At 42.2% G+C, this 20,832-nt stretch overlaps 1 protein-coding gene and 1 pseudogene across 1 annotated transcript; both read left to right on the top strand.

Annotated features, from left to right (window-relative positions):
* Positions 1-7,398: 7,398 nt before the first annotated feature.
* On the top strand, positions 7,399-8,352 carry LOC144274013 (olfactory receptor 11A1-like). The gene has a single exon (XM_077832728.1). The coding sequence runs from the start codon at positions 7,402-7,404 to the stop codon at positions 8,350-8,352; it is 951 nt and encodes a 316-aa protein (XP_077688854.1). The 5' UTR covers positions 7,399-7,401.
* An 11,171-nt stretch (positions 8,353-19,523) lies between these two features.
* On the top strand, positions 19,524-20,465 carry LOC144274012 (olfactory receptor 5AP2-like; annotated as a pseudogene).
* Positions 20,466-20,832: the final 367 nt, after the last annotated feature.

Below are 20,832 nucleotides of genomic sequence, written 5' to 3'. Positions count from 1 at the left end.
GGACGAGAGTTGAGGAAGCGTTGTTCTAAGACAGCCATAAAAATGTTGGCATACTGTGGGGCCATGCGGGTACCCATAGCAAAAACCTAACGCCTCTACTCTACTTGCACTATATTGGTGACATCTTCATCATCTGGACCCATGGAAAAGAAGCCCTTGAGGAATTCCACCATGATTTCAACAATTTCCATCCCACCATCAACCTCAGCCTGGTCCAGTCCACACAAGAGATCCACTTCCTGGACACTACAGTGCTAATAAACGATGGTCACATAAACACCACCCTATACCGGAAACCTGCTGACCGCTATTCCTACCTGCATGCCTCCAGCTTTCACCCTGACCACACCACACGATCCATCGTCTACAGCCAAGTTCTGCGATACAACCGCATTTGCTCCAAACCCTCAGACAGAGACAAACACCTACAAGATCTCTATCAAGCATTCTTACAACTACAATACCCACCTGCAGAAGTGAAGAAACAGATTGATAGAGCCAGAAGAGTTCCCAGAAGTCACCTACTACAGGACAGGCCTAACAAAGAAAATAACAGAACACCACTAGCTGTCACCTTCAACCCCCAACTAATACCCCTCCAATGCATTATTAAGGATCTACAACCTATCCTGAAGGATGACCCAACACTCTCACAAATCTTGGGAGACAGGCCAGTCCTTGCTTACAGACAGCCCCCCAACCTGAAGCAAATACTCACCAGCAACCACATACAACACAACAGAACCACTAACCCAGGACCCTATCCTTGCAACAGAGCCCGTTGCCAACTGTGCCCACATATCTATTCAGGGGACACCATCACAGGGCCTAATAACATCAGCCACAGTATCAGAGGCTCATTCACCTGCACATCCACCAATGTGATATATGCCATCATGTGCCAGCAATGCCCCTCTGCCATGTACATTGGTCAAACCGGACAGTCTCTACGTAAAAGAATAAATGGACACAAATCAGATGTCAAGAATTATAACATTCATAAACCAGATTTCAGACTAACAGCCGTGTTAGTCTGTATTCGCAAAAAGAAAAGGAGTACTTGTGGCACCTTAGAGACTAACCAATTTATTTGAGCATAAGCTTTCGTGAGCCACAGCTCGCTTCATCGGATGCATACTGTGGAAAGTGTAGAAGATCTTATTATATATATATATTATATATATTCATGCTTTGTGTGTGTATAATAAGATCTTCTACACTTTCCATAATATGCATCCAATGAAGTGAGCTGTAGCTCACGAAAGCTTATGCTCTAATAAATTGGTTAGTCTCTAAGGTGCCACAAGTACTCCTTTTCTTTTATTCATAAACCGGTCGGAGAACACTTGAATCTCTCTGGTCACGCGATTACAGACATGAAAGTTGCGATATTACAACAGAAAAACTTCAAATCCAGACTCCAGCGAGAGACTGTTGAATTGGAATTCATTTGCAAATTGGATACAGTTAACTTAGGCTTGAATAGAGACTGGGAGTGGCTAAGTCATTATGCAAGGTAACCTATTTCCCCTTGTTTTTTCCTACCCTCCCTTCCCCCAGACGTTCTTGTAAAACCCTGGATTTGAGCTGGAAATGGCCCACCATGATTATCATACACATTGTAAGGAGAATGATCACTTTAGATAAACTATTACCAACAGGAGAGTGGGTTTGGGGGGAGAGAAAACCTTTTGTAGTGGTAAACACCCATTTTTTCATGGTTTGTATGTATAAAAAGGTCTTCTGTACTTTCCACAGTATGCATCCGATGAAGTGAGCTGTTAAGCTCACGAAGTACTCCTTTTCTTTTTGCGAATACAGACTAACATGGCTGTTACTCTGAAACCTGATTTACTGTGTAATACTCTGATGCTGTGTGGCCCTTGTTTCTCCTTCCATTTTTGGTGATCTGCGCCTATAACTCTTGAGGATGTATAAAGATTTGAAAATCTAAGAGGAATCAATACCAGTACTGTTAGTCAGAATAAAATTGAACTGTATTTTACTTGCTGAATGTGAGTAAATGATATCTTGGTGAATTCCATACACTGAAATAACTTAGGGCTAGATCCACAAAGGGACTTAAGCGTTGCAATGACTCAACTTTAGCGCCGTACCAGCCAGTAGGAACCTCAGCCCTGAGTTTGGCAGCCAGGCTCCCTATATGGGGCATGGGGAGAAGTAGGCGGCTAAGAAAGGGATCCCCAGAGGCCAGCATGCAGAGCAAGGAGCTACCTCATCTAGCCAAGCAGAATAGCCAGTTAGAAGAGAGTTGCCTTACCCCCATCTCTCCCCTGGAGTTAGACATTATCTCTGTTTGCGATTTTCAGCTGGGAACCCTAAGGGAGGTGGGGGGCACTCAACAGCGTGTTGGAGACCCAGGTTCAGTCCCCACCCCCCTCTAATGTGGAGCAGGGATTTGACTGTGGGTCCCACACTGAAATGATTATATTGACTGTACCCAATTGGACAATGAATTGGCTAGTGTGAATGTATAACACTGTCTTCTACAGGACACAATCTGTACTGTTCGGTTGCTTATCAAACACTCCAGTAGACCAATCAGAGGCCTATAGTTCTGGTACAAGATTATCTAATTTGTACAATTCCTGTGGCACTGAAGATCCACATGATCCTGAAACTTGTCAGGGATTTGGGAAGAACTTGTTTGTACTTTATAATCTCAGGTTATAACCTCAATACTTGGATGCTCTGGGCTTTTCCAAGAAGCCGAAAGTAATTTTCCAAATTCTCACAGGAATTCAGTGGGATTTTGCTGTATATTGTATACATTACCCCCCTTTTAAAATCCCAGCCTAAATATGTAAAGCACCTTGTTCTACCTGCATTTTATCTGAGTTTCAATCGGGTAACATTATGAAAGACACATAAGCTAACATCAAAAGTGACTTAGGAGCCTGTCCTGTTGACTTTCAGTGAGACTTCGGCTGCTAAGCCTTGGTAATTAAGACACTTTTGAAAATAGGATTTAGGCACCTAAATCTCTTAGAGACTTTTGAAAATGTTACCAGAACTGATTATCCAATGTTATTGGAGGGGGACTGGGTACAAGTGTGGCTGCTATTGAAGGCAACAGGAGGTTTCTTTGGAGAAAGTGCAAGCTCAGCTAACTATCTTGAGATTTTCAAAGCTGCTTAAGGGAATTGAATGCGACATTGGTGTCTAAATCACTTAGAAAAGGAGGACTTGTGGCACCTTAGAGACTAACGAATTTATTTGAGCATAAACTTTCGTGAGCTACAGCTCACTTCATCAGTGCATCTGATGAAGTGAGGTGTAGCTCACGAAAGTTTATGCTCAAATAAATTTGTTAGTCTCTAAGGTGCCACGAGTACTTCTTTTCTTTTTGCAGATAGAGACTAACATGTCTGCTACTCTGAAATAAATCACTTAGGCAGCTCTGGCAATCTCAGCCATGAACTTTATTCCTAAGCCCGTTGCCAACTGTGTCCACATATCTATTCAGGGGACACCATCATAGGGCCTAATCACATCAGCCACACTATCAGAGGCTCGTTCACCTGCACATCTACCAATGTGATCTATGCCATCATGTGCCAGCAATGCCCCTCTGCCATGTACATTGGCCAAACTGGACAGTCTCTACGTAAAAGAATAAATGGACACAAATCAGACGTCAAGAATTGTAACATTCAAAAACCAGTCGGAGTACACTTCAATCTCTTTGGTCACTGGATTACAGACCTAAAAGTGGCAATTCTTCAACAAAAAAGCTTCAAAAACAGACTCCAACAAGATACTGCTGAATTGGAATTAATTTGCAAACTGGATACAATTCACTTAGGCTTGAATAAAGACTGGGAGTGGATGTGTCATTACACAAAGTAAAACTATTTTTCCTTGTTCATTTCCCCTCCTACTGTTCTTGTAAAGTGCTGGAAATGGCCCACCTTGATTATCACTACAAAAGGTCCTCCCCACCTCCTCCCACTCTCCTGCTGGTAATAGCTCACCTTTCCTGGTCACTCTTGTTACAGTCTGTATGGTAACACCCATTGTTTCATGTTCTCTGTGTATATAAAATCTCCCTACTATATTTTCCACTGAATGCATCTGATGAAGTGAGCTGTAGCTCACGAAAGCTTATGCTCTAATAAATTTGTTAGTCTCTAATGGTGCCACAAGTACTCCTTTTCTTTTTGAGGGATACAGACTAACACGGCTGCTACTCTGAAACCTAGAATTAATTAGTTATTACTTCACAATCAAAATAACATTCACTCAGGAAACAGAAATTTGTTTAAGGATGAAAAGTGTTTTCTCTCTCCATGACTTTCCCTTTGAGACTAGAAGTTTGATTTTGCTGACATCGCCTAAAAAAAAATGAAACACTAACTTTTCCTTATCTGTTACGTTCCCCTCAGCAGTCGTGCCTCGGGAGACTGCACCTTCCCACAAAAGGATATATAATGAATCAGAGAAGACATTCCCCATTTGGCGCAGGGTGTGATGCACAGGACATGTTACCAGACATAACAGAGCAATGGTAGCTGTTCTGGGATATGATGTTCTATGTACTGTGCACATGGAAGTATATGAATGTGGTGGAGAGAGAAGATGGACTGAATAACCTGGATCCTGGTCCCCGGAATGCTGCGTGAGGAGGTGACATCAGATTCAAGTTTGTGACTCACCCGTCTTAGAGGTAAATCTACCTTTTGCTGCCCACTCCTTGACTCTTGAGGTTTTTGAAGCAATGTAAGTTTGTTGGATTCCCATGAAATTAGTTACCTAAGGGGAATTTCACAATGATCTCTCTTTAAACTCTCTACCCAAAGCAATATGACTGAATTTGGAAAAAGAAAATATCTCTCAGGTCACTGCTATCCTAGCTCCTTGTATGGCCCCCATCACCATGGTATCTGGGCACCTCACTGTTTTTAATGTATCTATCCTCCCATCACCCTGTGAGGTGCTATTATCCCAGCTTTACAGACGGGACCTGATGCCCAGAGGGAAAGATTTATAGAGGTGTTTCAGCACCTAAAGACACAGACACCCCTAGTGGGATTTGAAATCGATGGGCGTTAGGTACCGCACCTACTCAGGCATCTGTGTGCATTTTTACGTACCTACCGGCGTTTGGAAATCTGGCCTGAAAGTCACACAAGGAGTTTGTGAAGAAGCAGGGAATTGAACCAACATCTCTCAAGTCCAAAGCGAGCTCTTCAAACACTAGCACATCCTTCATTCCTCTTTGAGCTTCCCTCCATACTACATACAGGACTGTGCCCTTGATGGCAGCTCTCCCCTCACTGGGGTGTTGAGAGCATTAGTGAGATGAGGTGGGTAAAGCAGAGCTGATATTTGCTGCTGTGCTCAGAGCTCAGGGTGCAGACATTGGCTATAAGTAGGCTTGGCAGAATTTGCTTTTCTTTTTCTTTTGCCCTTTTGATGATTAATATTGGGATTTTTACCTTTATGATTATTCCCAATTTTTCACTGTTTCAATTATTACAGTTGCAGGAAATGCAGTGGTGGTAGGTTGGGGTCAGGGTTAGGGCAGTGGGGATGCGGGGGGCTCCCAGCAGTGACAGCAGGGATACAGTTCACTTTCTGCCAGCTGAGGGGTTCAAGACACCAAAGTGAAAGGGGCAGGGAAAGCGGCTGCTCTGGCCCAGTGGAGCAGAGATCCATGGCCAGGGCTGCGAGCGTGTCACTCATGTGATAGCTGGGTGCAGAGGGCTCTTGCACAGCTGCACGGCCAGTGACACCCAACCCTGCAGGTGTAAGGCGCAGCGGGAGGCTGGACTAATGTCGACTGTTACTGATCTTTCCTGTTGTTGATTTCAGTGTCTCAGCTGATATTGACGTTTACCAATATCTATTGATTGAAATCAAATCCTGCGGAGCTATAAGTGTCAAAGAAGGCTCAAGGAAATCAATGGGCCCCATCCTTGAAGTCAGTGGAGATTTTATCTTTGACTTCACCGAGAGAAGGCTCAGACTGAACAGAATTATTCCCGATTTGTAAAATTAACTCTGTGCATAGCTGTACACAGAATCAGGTCCTTACTTAGCAGTTAATAAAGATTAGTAAATTGGTCCAATAAAAGATATTACCTCACCTACCTTCTTTCTCTAAGGATTAGTAATGGCAAGAGAGATTGTGGCTCTCTCATCTGCCATTACTAACAAAAAGATGGGGGAGAGAGAGAATTAATATTTTTAACCACTGTTAAAGAAGAAGAGGATAAGAAATAGAGCAGAAATTTTTTTTCAAATGGAATATTTTTGCATCAGAAAATGTCAGTTCATTGAGATCAAAATGTTCCCTGGGTACATACCAATTTCTACAAAATTTTATTTAGGAAAAATGTTATTGTACATATTTTATAAAATAATATCAAATGAAATAAAATATAAAAAATAAACTAATATAAAATAAATTTAAATTATAAAATAGGATTCAAATAAAATACAATAAATATTTAAAATAACATAAGTAATATAAAATAAAAATAGTCAAGAAATAAAATTAAAAATAGATAAATACATTTAAAAAAAGACAAAGTTGGACTGAAAACCAACATTTGAAATCATGGAATTGTTGATGAAATGGAAATGTGGGTTCCACACCACTATCATAATATGAAAATAGCAAATTGTATAAAATTAGAAATTGGTAAAGAGAGTTTTTTCTTGCAATAGAGGATAAATGTCTACCTAAAACGGTGGTTTCTAGCTGGATTTTTGTTTGTTTGTTTATTTTTAATGAAGTTTGGGTCTCCGTGTAGAGTGTCCCACTGCAGGACAATGAAATATTGTCCTAGGGAACGACAGGTATTTGCCTGTTTAGGATAAAAACTTTCAAAGGGCGCTAGTAGCGTTAGACTGTCCATTTCCATTGCAATTCACCTGGAGTTGGCCGCCCAGCCACTGCAGTTCCGAGCCTTATTTGCTTGGTTTGTTTCTTTGATGTGGCTTCCCCTAAAATATAAAATCCTGACCCGTTTCAGCAGTGGAACTCCAGCCTGTCAAAGGACACTGTTCTGCTTTGATAGACCAGGAAGTGAAATGTATGACTGTTTGAACCAATATCTATCTGTGTTTCTGTATGGTTGTACATGAGACCCATCACCACAGTACTTAGGTGCTTGGTGTGATCTGTCCAGTTACTACACAGGTTTCCAGAGAGATTCACGTTTTGTTTAACCGGCAGTCTGATCAGATATGAAATCTATCCCAGGGGTCAAGTGAGATGTTTTTTTCCCCATTTCCCATCCCCTAGCCTCCACTCTCTACTTAGCTATTGTTCAATAGCTAGTTGGGGGATAATGAAAACAATGCTAATGTTTTATTGAGTGACTGTTCTTCATTTATATCCCAGAGTGAATTTCTTTCCCGTAGACACAACCTATGATGAATCCAGAACAGGGAAATCAAACGTCCATTGCAGAATTCATCCTCCTGGGATTCGGCACTCTCCCTGAACTGCAAATCCTTCTTTTCCTGCTGTTTCTAGTGATCTACATTACAACCATGGCTGGGAACATCCTCATTGTGGTGCTTATTGTGGTTTATCGCCACCTTCACAACCCCATGTACTTCTTCCTTGGGAACTTGTCCTGCCTGGAGACCTGCTACACTTCAACCATCCTGCCCAGCATGCTGGACGGTCTCTTGAGTGGGACAAAAACTATTTCATATAGTGGGTGTCTCACCCAGTATTATTTCTTTTCTTCTCTAGTTATTACAGAATGCCTTCTCTTATCGGTAATGTCATATGATCGGTATTTAGCAATATGCAATCCAATGCACTATGCAGCCCGTATGAGTGGCAGGTGTTGCCTCCAGTTTATAGGTGGCTCTTGGACAGGTGGCTTCCTGTGTACTGGCATAATAATATTGCCGATATCCCAGTTATCTTTCTGTGGCCCCAATGTTATTGACCATTTCTTTTGTGATCCTATTCCCCTGATAAATCTCTCCTGTAATGATCCTCACCTGATGGAAATGTTGGCTTTCACACTCAGCTTGATTTTCTTACTGGTCCCATTCCTAATTACCTTGATGTCCTACATCTTCATCATTGTGACCATCCTGAGAATCCCTTCCACCAGTGGGAGGCAAAAGGCATTTTCCACTTGCTCCTCCCACCTCATTGTGGTGACCATGTATTATGGAACTCTATTGTTTGCCTATATGTTCCCAACAACCAACACACTGAGAGACTTCAAGAAAGTTCTCTCAGTCATCTACACTATCCTGACTCCCCTGGTCAATCCCCTCATCTACAGCCTGCGAAACAAAGAGGTCAAGGAGGCTCTGAGGAAAGCTAGCCATAAGTTCATGTTTGGACGAGACTAACCCATCAATTTCCATCAATAAGGGGCGATTGTGCTCAGTGAGAGGGTGGAGGGATAATGGCCTCATTTGGAATGCTGAGCATCCATTCCTTGTACGGTGAGAGACTTATATAAACACACACACACATAAAAATACATGGTTCCTTCATTATAAAAATATGGAGTTGAAACATCACCATGGAATGCTAATGTTAGGAAATTGTATAATTAAATGGTGTTTCTCATAGTGTATTTCATCCACAGGATTCCTTCAAAAAGAGTAGAAAAGCAAAAGGAAACCCTCTAACCTGTGCCACAGAACACAGGATGCCCATATAGTGCCCATCTATAAAAAGGGAAGGAAGGACAACTGGGGAATTGCAGACCAGTCAGCTTAACTTCAGTACCCAGAAACATAATGGAGCAAATAATTAAGCAACCAATTTGCAAACACCTAGAAGATAATGAGGTGATAAGTAACCGTCAGCATGCATTTGTCAAGTACAAATCATGTCAAACCAAGCTGATAGCTTTTGTTGACAGGGTAACAAGCCTTGTGGACGGGGGGAAGGGGTAGATGTGGTATATTTTAACTTTAGTAAGGCTTTTGGTATCATTTCACATGACCTTTTCATAAACAAACTAGAGAAAGAGAACCTAGATGGAAGTGAGCTGTAGCTCACGAAAGCTTATGCTCAAATAAATTTGTTAGTCTCTAAGGTGACACAAGTACTCCTTTTCTTTTTACGAATACAGACTAACACAGCTGCTACTCTGAAACCTAGATGGAGATACTATAAGGTGGGTGCATAACTGGTTGGAAAACCATTCTCAAAGAGTAGTTATCAGTGGTCCACAGTCATGCTGGAAAGGGGATAATGGTCCACAAGGATCGGTTCTGGGTCCAGTTCTGTTCAATATCTTCATCAATGATTTAGATAATGGCATAGAGAGTACACTTATAAAGTTTGTGGACAATACCAAGCTGGGAGGGGTTGCAAGTGCTTTGGAGGATAGGATTAAAATGATCTGGACAAACTGGAGAAATGGTCTGAAGTAAATAGGATGAAATTCAATAAAGACAAATGCAAAGTACTCCACTTAGGAAGGAACGATCATTTGCACACATGCAAAATGGGAAATGACTGCCTAGGAAGAAGTACTGTGGAAAGAGATCTGGGGGTACTCCCTTGATGATTACTCTCTGGGAAAGGTTTTCCAACCAGTTATGCACCCACCTTACAGTACCTCCATCTAGCCTATATTTCCCTAGTTTGTTTCTGCATTACAATGGAATGCTGATAATCTGTTCTAAACTACCAAGTTAAAAGCAGCCGACTGATGGAAAGAGAGGCCAGAGTGACTAATTCACAGTTTAGACACTTGCGGAGCATCTACGCTGCAGCCGGGGGGTGGGAGGGTGGGGGGGTGAATGGCAACTTCTGTAGACGTAGCCACTCTAGCCGTACTCCAGCTACCTCGCTAAAAATAGAAGCGAGAAAATGGCGGTATCGGCTTCAGTGCCGGCTGCACAAGCAAAATATCCCCTGGGCAAAGGGGCACTGCGGGCAGCAGAGAGTGAGGGATGGGAAAGGGGCAGCTCTGCTGTATCATGGATACTAGGGATAGCAGAGGGTGAAGGCTGGGAAAGGGGCGGCTATACTGGAAAATGGGCATCAGGGAAAGTCAAGGTTAATGTGACACATGTTTTATTCATCCTTTCTAATGATCTCTAGATGGCAGCTGTTCATATGGAATGGCAAAGAGTCAGAAATTGTTAAATCCATGACTTCAGTTAAAAATATCGCTTAAGTCATTAAGAGTCAATAATCTTGGAATTAAAAATTTAAGCCACAGTGCGTGAAGATTCTGGTCCATCCCTGTGTTAGACCCAATTTTCCGTTTAGACATGTATCCTTCAAAGTGTTAGGCAATGGGATTTCCTCGCTGTCTGCAATAGTTTTGCCGGAGATTATTTAAAAAAACAAAACAAAAAAAGAAACCTCTTTTTTCAAAATACAATGATGTGAGCCACAAATGTTCCACATTTGGGTATTATGAATAACAAAGCTTTGTGGACACACAATTATTCACACTGGTGATACATTGGACTGAGACCTTATGACATGGTTAGGGAGCAAATTATGCTAGGAGAGGACTGGGAATAACAATCTGCTAGTTTGTTTTGCTTTCAGAAATAAGTGCATATTTGTATTCTTCTGTAAAGGCTGGAACAAACCTTTCCTTCAGGACAAGAAGCACAGTTTTGTAGTCAAGTTGCAGAATATATTGCAATACCCATAACTGAAACGATTATATTGACTGTACCCAGACTGGACCGGCTAGTGTCATAAATATAAAGGGAAGGGTAATCACCTTTAAAATCCCTCCTGGCCAGAGGAAAAATCCTTTCACCTGGAAAGGGTTAAGACGCTAAAGGTAACTTCGCTGGCACCTGACCAAAATGACCAATGAGGAGACAAGATACTTTCAAAAGCTGGGAGGAGGGAGAAAAACAAAGGGTCTGGATCTGTCTGTGTGATGATGCTTTTGCCAGGGACAGAACAGGAATGGAGTCTTAGAATTTAGTAAGTAATCTAGCTAGGTATGTGATAGATTATGATTTCTTTAAATGGCTGAGAAAATTGCTGTGCTGAATAGAATGACTATTTCTGTCTGTGTGTCTTGTCACTTAAGGTTTTGCGTAGAGGGATTCTCTATGTTTTGAATCAAATTACCCTGTAAGGTATTTACCATCCTGATTTTACAGAGGTGATTCTTTTTACTGTTTCTTCTATTAAAATGTTTCTTTTCAAGAACTGAATGCTTTTTTTATTGTTCTAAGATCCAAGGGTTTGGGTCTGTGGTCACCTATGCAAATTGGTGAGGATTTTTACCAAACCTTCCCCAGGAAGTGGGGTGCAAGGGTTGGGAGGATTCTGGGGGGAAAGACGTTTCCAAACGACGCTTTCCTAATAAAAATAAACCCAGATAAATGTTTGGTGGTGGCAGTGGAAGTCCAAGGGCAAGGGGTAAAATAGTTTGTACCTTAGGGAAGTTTTAACCTAAGCTGGTAAAAGTAAGCTTAGGAGGTTTTCGAACACATGAGTTATGAGGAGGGGCTGAGGGAACTGGGATTGTTTAGTCTACGAAAGAGAAGAATGAGGGGGGATTTGGTAGCTGCTTTTAACTACCTGAAAGGTGGATCCAAAGAGGATGGATCTAGACTATTCTCAGTGATAGCAGATGACAGGACAAGGAGTAATGGTCTCAAGTTGCAGTGGGGGAGGTTTAGGTTGGATATTAGGAAAAACTTTTTCACTAGGAGGGTGGTGAAACACTGGAATACGTTACCTAGGGAGGTGGTGGAATCCCCTTCCTTAGAAGTTTTTAAGGTCAGGCTTGACAAAGCCCTGGCTGGGATGATTTAGTAGGGATTGGTCCTGCTCTGGGCAGGGGGTTGGACTAGATGGCCTCCAGAGGTCCCTTCCAACTCTGCTATTCTATGATTCTATGATTCTATGATCTGTACCCTAGAGTTCAGAGTGGGGAAGGAACCTTGACAGCTAGTGTCAACATATAACACTGTCCTCTATAGGATGGAATCTGTACTGTTCAGTTGCTTATCAAACATTCCAACAGATCAATTAGAGGCCTACAGTTCTGGTACAAGATTATCTAATTTGTACAACTGCTGTGGCACTGAAGATCAACGTAACCCTGAAACTTGTCAGGGTTTTGGGAACAAACTATTTGCATTTTATAATCCCGGGTCTCTAACCTCCATGCTTCCATGGTCTGGGATTTTTGAAGAAGCCTAATGTAGTTAGGTGCCAAACTCTCATAGCAATTCCGTGGGAGTTGGGTGTTTATTGTGTACGTTACCAGCCTTTGAAAATCTCAACCTAAATGTGTAAAACACCTTGTTGCATCTGCATTTTATTTGAGCAGCAGCCAGCACCTCTCATTTTAGAAATGCCATTGAGATAAGGGTAACATTTTCAAAAAATCTTCAGCAAACTTCAAAAGTGCCACAGGAGCCTAAATCCCATTGCCTTTCAGTGAGATTTAGGCTGGTAAGCCTTCGTAACTAAGACACTTTGGAAAATGGGATGTAGGCTCCTAAATCACTTAGACTCTTTTTAAAATGTTACCCAAACAGATTGAATGAGCTTATTGGATGGGAACTGAGTACACGTGTGCTTGCAATGAAGGGCAACAGGGGGTTTTATTGCAGAAAATGAAAGATCAGCTAATGTTCTGCTGAGATTTTAACAACTTTCTAAGGGAACTGGATGGGAATTCAGTGTCTAAATCATTTAAGTGGCTCTGAAAATCTCAGGTGTAAATTTTATTTCTGGGGTGAATGAGTTATTTCTTGACAGTCAACGTAGCATTCACGCAATAAAGACAGAGATTTGTTTTAGCATTAGAAGTTTCTTCCCTCTCCAGGACTTTCCCTTTGAGATTAGAAGTTTGACTCTATTGACATAGTGTTTGGTTTATTTTTAGACAAACTTTTCCTTGCTTGTTACGTTCCCCAGAACAGATGTGCCTTGGGAGGCTGCACCTTCCCACAGAAGGATACATAATGAATCAGAAAAGACTTTCCCCACTTGGCGGAGGGTATGAGGCACAGGGCATGTTACTTGACATGACAATGGCACCTCAGTAGCTGTTCTGGGATATGACATTCTATTTACTGGGAACATGGAAGTACGTCAATGAGGTGGGGAGAGAAGATGGACTGAATAACCTGGATCCTGGTCCCTGATATGCTAAATGAGGAGGTGACAACAGAGACTCCAGCTGCTGATAGACTCGTTTTAGAGGTAAATCAATCTTTTCCTTCCTGCTCCTTTCAGCACAAGGTTCTGGAAGAAACATAAGTTTGTCAGATAACTGATTCCATGGGAATCCAAGGGGAACTGGGCAATGATCTCTCTTAAAGTCCCAGCCCACAGCAAAATGACTGAATTTGGACAAAGAAACGACCTGCCAGGTCACTGCTATCTTAGCTACTTATCTGGCCCCCATCACCATGGTATCTGGGCACCTCACTGTAATGAACGTATCTATCCTCCCACCACCCCTGTGAGGTGCTATTATCCCTGCTTTCCAGATGGGGACCTGATGCACAGAGGGACAGATTTACAGAGGGGGTTTGGCACCTAAAGATACAGAGACAGTCCTAGTGGGCGTTAGGTACCACACCTACTCAGGCATCAATCCACATTTTTAGGTACCTATCGGCCTTTGTAAATTTGGCCTGACAGTCACAGAAGTCGTTTGATAAAGGAGGGAATTGAAGCAACATCTGCCAAGTCCACGGTGAGCTCTTCAAACACTGGAGCATCCTTCATTCCACTTGAAGCTTTCCTCCATGCTACACACACGATTGTACTTTTCTTTCTGGCACAGACCTCGCTGGAGCATTGGGAGGATTAGTGAGATGATGTGGGTACAACAGAGCTGATATTTGCTGCTATGCTCAGTGCTAAGAGAGCAGACACTGGCTATATACAGGCTTGGCAGAATTTGATTTTATTTGTACAATTTCAACAAATATTGTTTTGTATTTTTAAGTTTCTTTGTATTTTTAACTATTTTAGTTGCAGGAAATTCAGTGTGGGGGGGGTTGGGGTCAGGGTTAGGGCAGTGGGGTTGCGGGGGACTCCCAGCAGGGACAACAGAGGTACAGGTGGCTCCCTACATGGCCAAGGGGTCCAAGACACTGTGGTGTAAGGTGCAGGGAAGGTGACTGCTCTGTCCCAGCAGAGCAGAGATCTGTGGCCAGGGCTGCGAGGAGGAGGAGAACTATGAGCCCTGGGCCATAGCAGAGGTACACCCCCTAGTTGAAAGGCTCCATCTATGGGTAGAAGCCATCCAGCAGCAGGGTGGCCTTCCCCACTGCCAGGGACTCATCCTCCTCCTCGCAGACCAGGCTGTGTCTGTGGGTTCTTTCCCTCCAGGACCACAGCCTGTCCTGCACCTTGCACCTGCAGGGATGGGTGTCACCGTGCTGTGAGAGCTGGGGGCACAAGGCTCCCTGCATGTCTGCGGGGCCGGTGACACCCATCCCTGCTGGAGCATGGCATGGGGGAGGCTGTGCTAATGCCGCCTGTGACCGATATATTCTGTTGTTGGTTTCAGTGTCTCAGCTGATAGAGACGTTTACCGACATCTATCAATTGAAACCAAATCCTGCTGAGTCGAGCTATAAATTTCACAGAAGGCTCAGAGCATTAGCTGTCCAAATCCCATTGAAATCAAAGTGTCCCATCCTTGAAGTCAGTGGAAATTTTATCTTTGATGTCCGTGACAGAAGCTCAGACTGAACAGTATTATTCCTGAGGTGTAAAATTAACTCTGTGCATAACTCTGTGCAGGGATCAGGTCCTTTCTTAGCAGTTAATAAGGATTAATAAATGTGTCTAATAAAAGATATGACCTCAACCACCTTGTCCTTATGAGGATCAGTAATGGCAAGAGAGACAGTCATCATAGAATCATAGGTCTGGAAGGGACCTCAAGAGGTCTTCTAGTCCACTCCCCTGCATTGAAGGTAGGACTTAGTATTATCTAGACGATCCCTGAAAGGTGTTTGTCTAACCTGTTCTTAAAAATCTCCAATGATGGAATTTCCTCCCTAGCAATTTATTTCAATGCTTAACTACCCTGACAGTTAGGAAGTTTTTCCTGATGTCCAACCTAAACCGCCCTTGCTGCAATTTAAACCTATTGCTGCTTGTCCTATCCTCAGAGGTTAAGAAGATCAATTTTTCTCCCTCCTCCTTGTAACAACCTTTTATGTACTTGAAACCTGTTATCATGTCCCCTCTCAGTCTTCTCTTCTCCAGACTAAACAAACCCATTTTTTTTCAGTCTTCCCTCATAGGTCATGTTTGCTTGACCTTTCATCATTTTTGTTGATCTTCCCTGGACTTTCTCCAATTTGTCCACATCTTTCCTGATATGTGGCACCCAGAACTGGACACAATACTCCAGCTGAGGCCTAATCAGCGTGGAGCAGAGCGGAAGAATTACTTCTTGTGTCTTGCTTACAACACTCCTGCTAATATATCACAGAATGATGTTTGCTTTTTTTGCAACAGTCTTACACCGTTGACTCATATTTAGCTTGTGATTCACTATGACCCCAGATCCCTTCCCGCAGTACTCCTTCCTAGGCAGTCCTTTCCCATTGTGTATGTGTGCAACTGATTGTTCCTTCCTAAGTGGAGTACTTTGCATTTGTCCTTGAATTTCATCCTATTTACTTCAGACCATTTCTCCAGATTGTCCAGATCATTTTGAATTTAAATTCTATCCTCCAAAGCACTTGCAACCCCTCCCAGCTCGGTATCATCGGCAAATTTTATAAGTGTACTCTCTATGCCATTATCTAAATCACTGATGAAGATATTGAACAAAACCAGACCCTAAACCAATCTCTGAAGGATCCCACTTGTGATGCCCTTCCAGCTTGACTGTGAACCACTCATAACTACTCTCTGGGAACTGTTTTCCAACCAGTTATGCATCCACCTTGTAGTAGCTCCATCTAGGTTGTATTTTCCTAGTTTGTTTATGAGAAAGTCATATAAGATGCCTTTTTAAAAGCTAACATATACCAAAAGCCTTATGAAAGTTAACATATACCAAATCTACCCCTTCCCTCCATCCACAAGGCTTGTTATCCTGTCAACAAAAGCTATCAGGTTGGTTTGACATGATTTGTTCTTGACAAATACATGCTGACTATTACTTATCACATCATTATCTTCTAGGTGTTTGCAAATTGGTTGCTTAATTATTTGCTCCATTATGTTTCCGGGTACTGAAGTTAAGACGACTGGTCTGTAGTTCCCCAATTTGTACTTATTCCCCTTTTTAGAGGTTGACACTATATTTTCCCTTTTCCAGTCCTCCGGAATCTCTCCCGTCTTCCTTGACTTTTTAAATCTCATTGCTAAGGGCCCAGATATCTCCTCAGTCAGCTCCTTGAGTATGCTAGGATGTATTTCATCAGGCTCTGGTGACCTGAAGACATCTAACTTGTCTAAGTAATTTTTAACTTGTTCTTTCCCTATTTTAGCCTCAGATCCTACCTCATTTTCACTAGTGTTCACTATGTTAGATGTCCAGTTGCTCCTAAACTTTTTTGTGAAAACAGAAACAAAAATGTCATTTAGCACTTCTGCCATTTCCGCATTTTCTCTTATTGTTCCCCCGCCACACACAGTGAGTAACGGGCCTACCCTGTCCTTGGTCTTCCTCTCACTTCTAGTGTATTTGAAGAATGTTTTCCTGTTACCTTTTATGTCTCCAGACAGTTTAATCTCATTTTGTTCTTTGGCCTTTCTCATTTTGTCCCTACATACTTGTGTTATTTGTTTATATTCATCCTTTGTCATTTGACCTAGTTTCCACTTTTGGTAGGACTCTTTTCTGAGTTTCAGATCATTCAAGCTCTCGTGGTTGAGCCAGTGTGGTCTCTTGCCAGACTTCCTATCTTTTCTACACAGTAGGATAGTTTGCTCTTGTGCCACTAATAATGTCTCTTTGAAAAATTGCCAACTGTCTTGAACTGTTTTTCCCCTTAAACTTGCTTCCCATGGGATCTTATCTACCCACTCCCTGACTTCGCTAACGTCTCCTTTCTTGAGATCTATTATCTTTATTGTATTGTTTCCCTCCTACCTTTACTTAGAATCATGAACTCTGTCATTTCATGATCACTTTCACCCCAGCTGCCTTCCACTTTCAAATTCTCATCCAGTTCCTTTGTATTTGTCAAAATCAAATCTACAACAGTCTCACCACTAGTAGCTTTCTCCACCTTCTGAAATAAACAATTGTCTCCAATTTGGCAGATTTGAAAAAATGGCAGATACGACAGCCACAAAAAGAGAGAGAGAATTAATATTTTTTAACCAAATGTAAAGAAAAGAAGAATAAAATGTAGAACTAATAAAGATGTCTCTTGGAATATTTTCCATCAGAAAATACCAATTCATCAAGATCAAAATGTTACATGGAAACCAATTTATTTCTACAAAATTTTGTTTGGGAAAAAAAGTTGTTAGATATTGTTTTATAAATGAAATAAAATAAAATAAAATTTCAATAATTTCAAAATATACAAATAAAATACAATAAAAATTAAAAAACCAAGTAATCTAAAATAAAAATAATCTAGAAATAAAATTAATGATAAATGCGTTTTTAAAAAGTCAAAATTGGCATGAAAACCATTGTTAGGATATAGATATTCAGGCCTGTCTGCAAAGGCCTGTACTTTAAGAATTTAGGTGTATTCTTATCGCTTGGCTAGTTCTAGAGGTATAAAAGAAAGAAATCACTGTCTCCAGTGTAAGGGCCTTCTCTTACTTGACAGTTTGTGGCCCTGTGCTTAGGCTCAGGCCTTTGACTAAGCAGCAGAGGCAGCCATAAACTGGGAAGCGAACGGTCACATCCTCACATTCCAAACTAGTCACATTGAAATAAGGTGCTATTGAGCTGTTAGGCACTATCAGGACAGGATTGTATTCCTGTCACCTCCAGAGAAAGGGAAGTGCCTAGAAAATGTAAAAGGAAACTTGGTTTGATAGCATCCTGTCTGGCAAGAACTCACTTATCAATAGTTGGGATGTGAAACCCTCCCTTCTGTATTGTCTTGTCATTATAGTTTCCACTTTGCTATTGTTTGTCTGTATAATCTCTGTCTGGTTCTGTGATTGTTCCTGTCTGCTGTATAATTAATTTTGCTGGGTGTAAACTAATTAAGGTGGTGGGATATAATTGGTTACATAATCATGGTACAATATGTTAGGATTGGTTAGTTAAATTTCAGGAAAATGATTGTTTAAGGTATAGCTAAGCAGAACTCAAGTTTTACTATATAATCTGTAGTCAATCAGGAAGTAGGGGGGTGGGGGTGAGCATGGGCATGTGGGTGAGGGAGATGGGAACAAGGAATGGGGGTAAGAAAATTGGAATCATGTTTTGCTAAAGAGGGAGATGGGACCAGGGAATGGGAGTAAGGAAGTTGGAATCATGTTTGGCTAAGGGTAGGAATGGGAACAGGGACACAGCTGTAAGGCTCTGTGGTGTCAGAGCTGGGAAGGAGGATACTAAGGAAGGAAACTGGAATCATGCTTGCTGGAAGTTCACCCCAATAAACATCGAATTGTTTGCACCTTTGGACTTCGGGTATTGTTGCTCTCTGTTCATGCAAGAAGGACCAGGGAAGTAAGTGGGTGAAGGAATAAGCCCCCTAACAACCATCATCTGAAATCATGGAATTACCCATGAAATGGAAACTTGGGTTCCTCACTGCTCTATTAATATGACAATATAACATTTCTTAAAAATTTCCAATAGAAATCATTTATGCAAGAGAGGGTAATTTTTTTAGCAAAATGGGTGGATTCTCGCTTTAAAAGGAGATTGGGTAACTGTATGACCAGCAGTAACATTTCCAACACTGGGGGCTAACTGCAGGGTTTTTCAAATTTCATTCTTCCTTGCATAAGATGGTCACCTGGCTGAGTCTCTGTATGTGGAGCGTCCTACTGCAGGACTATGAACTATTGTCCTAGCGAAGGACGGGTGTTTCTGTCTGTTTAGCAGAACCTTTTCAAAGGGCGCTAATAGAGTTAGGCTGCCAATTTCCCTTGCAATTAACTTGCAGTTGGCTGCTCACCCATTGCAACTCCCAGCCCTATTTGCTTGGTTTCTTTCTGTGTTGCGGCTTCCCCTCAAATATAAAATTCTGACCCATTTCAGCCGTGGAACTCCAGCCTACTTTTTCTGCTTTTAGACACCAGGCAGTGATATCTGTTGCTATTTGGACCGATACCTACCTAATCTGTTTCCTCTATCTGTGTTTCTGTGCGGTGATGTCTGAGCCCCAACACCATAGTACGTGAGTGCTTGGTGCTATCTGTCAAGGTACTACATAGGTTTCCAGAGAGATTCACATTTTGTTTAACCGGCAGTCTGCTCAGATATGAAATCTGTCCCAGGGATCAAGAGAGATGGCATTTCCCCACCCCTGTCTTCTATTTTCAACTCAGCTATTTTTTCGGTAGCCAGAAGAGGGAGACAAAGAAAACAATGCTGACATTTATTGAGTGAATGTTGTTCATTTATATCACAGAGTTAATTTCTTCCCCATAGGCATGCCTCATGGTGAGCCCAGAACAGGGAAATCAAACGTCCATCACAGAATTCATCCTCTTGGGATTTGGGACTCTCCCTGAACTGCAAATCCTTCTTTTCCTGCTATTTCTCGTGATCTACATTGCAACCGTGGCCGGGAACATCCTCATCGTGACCTTAGTTGTGACTCAGCAGCACCTTCACACCCCCATGTACTTCTTCCTGGGAAACTTGTCCTGCTTGGAGACCTTCTACACCTCGACCCTCCTGCCCAGGATGCTGGCCAGTCTCCTGACTGAGGACAGGACTGTTTCATTTAGTGGGTGTCTCACACAATATTATTTCCTTGGTTCTCTGGCAGGTACAGAATGCCTTCTCTTATCGGTGATGTCTTAGGATCGGTATTTAGCGATATGCAATCCAATGCACTATGCAGCCCGTATGAGTGGCAGGGCCTGGATCCAGCTCGCAAGTGCTTCTTGGATAGGTGGCTTCCTAGGCAATAGCATAACAACGTTCTCAATATCACAGTTAACTTTCTGTGGCCCCAATGATATTAACCATTTCTTTTGTGATCTTATCCCCCTGATAAATCTCTCCTGTAATGATCCTCACCTGATGGAAATGTTGGCTTTCACACTCATCTTGATTTTCTCACTGCTCCCATTCCTATTTACCTTGATGTCCTACATCTGTATCATTGCGACCATCCTGAGAATCCCTTCCACCACCGGGAGGCAAAAGGCCTTTTCCACCTGCTCTTCCCACCTCATTGTGGTGACCATTTTTTATGGAACTCTGCTAACTGTCTATATGTTCCCAACGACCAACACACTGAGTGACTTCAAGAAAGTTCTCTCTGTCTTCTACACTGTCCTGACTCCCCTGGTCAATCCCATCATTTACAGCCTGAGAAATAAAGAGGTCAAAGAGGCCCTGATGAAAACTGGGAGGAAATGCAGCTTTTGACAATGTTAGCTGATCTGTTTCCTTAGGTTAAAATGAAATAGATATAACATGGGGTGATTTGGGGTCAGTATCAAAGCCTACTAAAGTACAAGGTCACGTTTCCATTCGCTTCCATTGGTTTCTTGTCATGCTTTTGCAGAGTCACAGCCCTGGGAGAAATGGAGGTGCATAGACCTTTTAAAAACCCATGACCCCCGTTCTTTTTTTGACCAATATCAGATGCCATTGGTGGGTACTACTGGGCTGGTGGGAAACTTGAACTGGTGACTGATCGAAGTTCAGACAATGGGGGGAGATTGTGCTCAGGGAGAGGGTGCAGGGTAAATGGATGCAGTTGGAATGCTGAGCATCCATCCCTCGTAGGGTG

Source organism: Eretmochelys imbricata, chromosome 14, assembly GCF_965152235.1.
Source record: "Eretmochelys imbricata isolate rEreImb1 chromosome 14, rEreImb1.hap1, whole genome shotgun sequence".
In the NCBI taxonomy this organism is placed as follows: Eukaryota; Metazoa; Chordata; order Testudines; family Cheloniidae; genus Eretmochelys; species Eretmochelys imbricata.
This window is presented reverse-complemented; position numbering and strand designations above follow the sequence as displayed.

Coding starts and splice junctions, on each gene's coding strand:
- LOC144274013 (XM_077832728.1), top strand. CDS start 7,402: ATGATGAATCCAGAACAGGGAAATCAAACGTCCATTGCAGAATTCATC.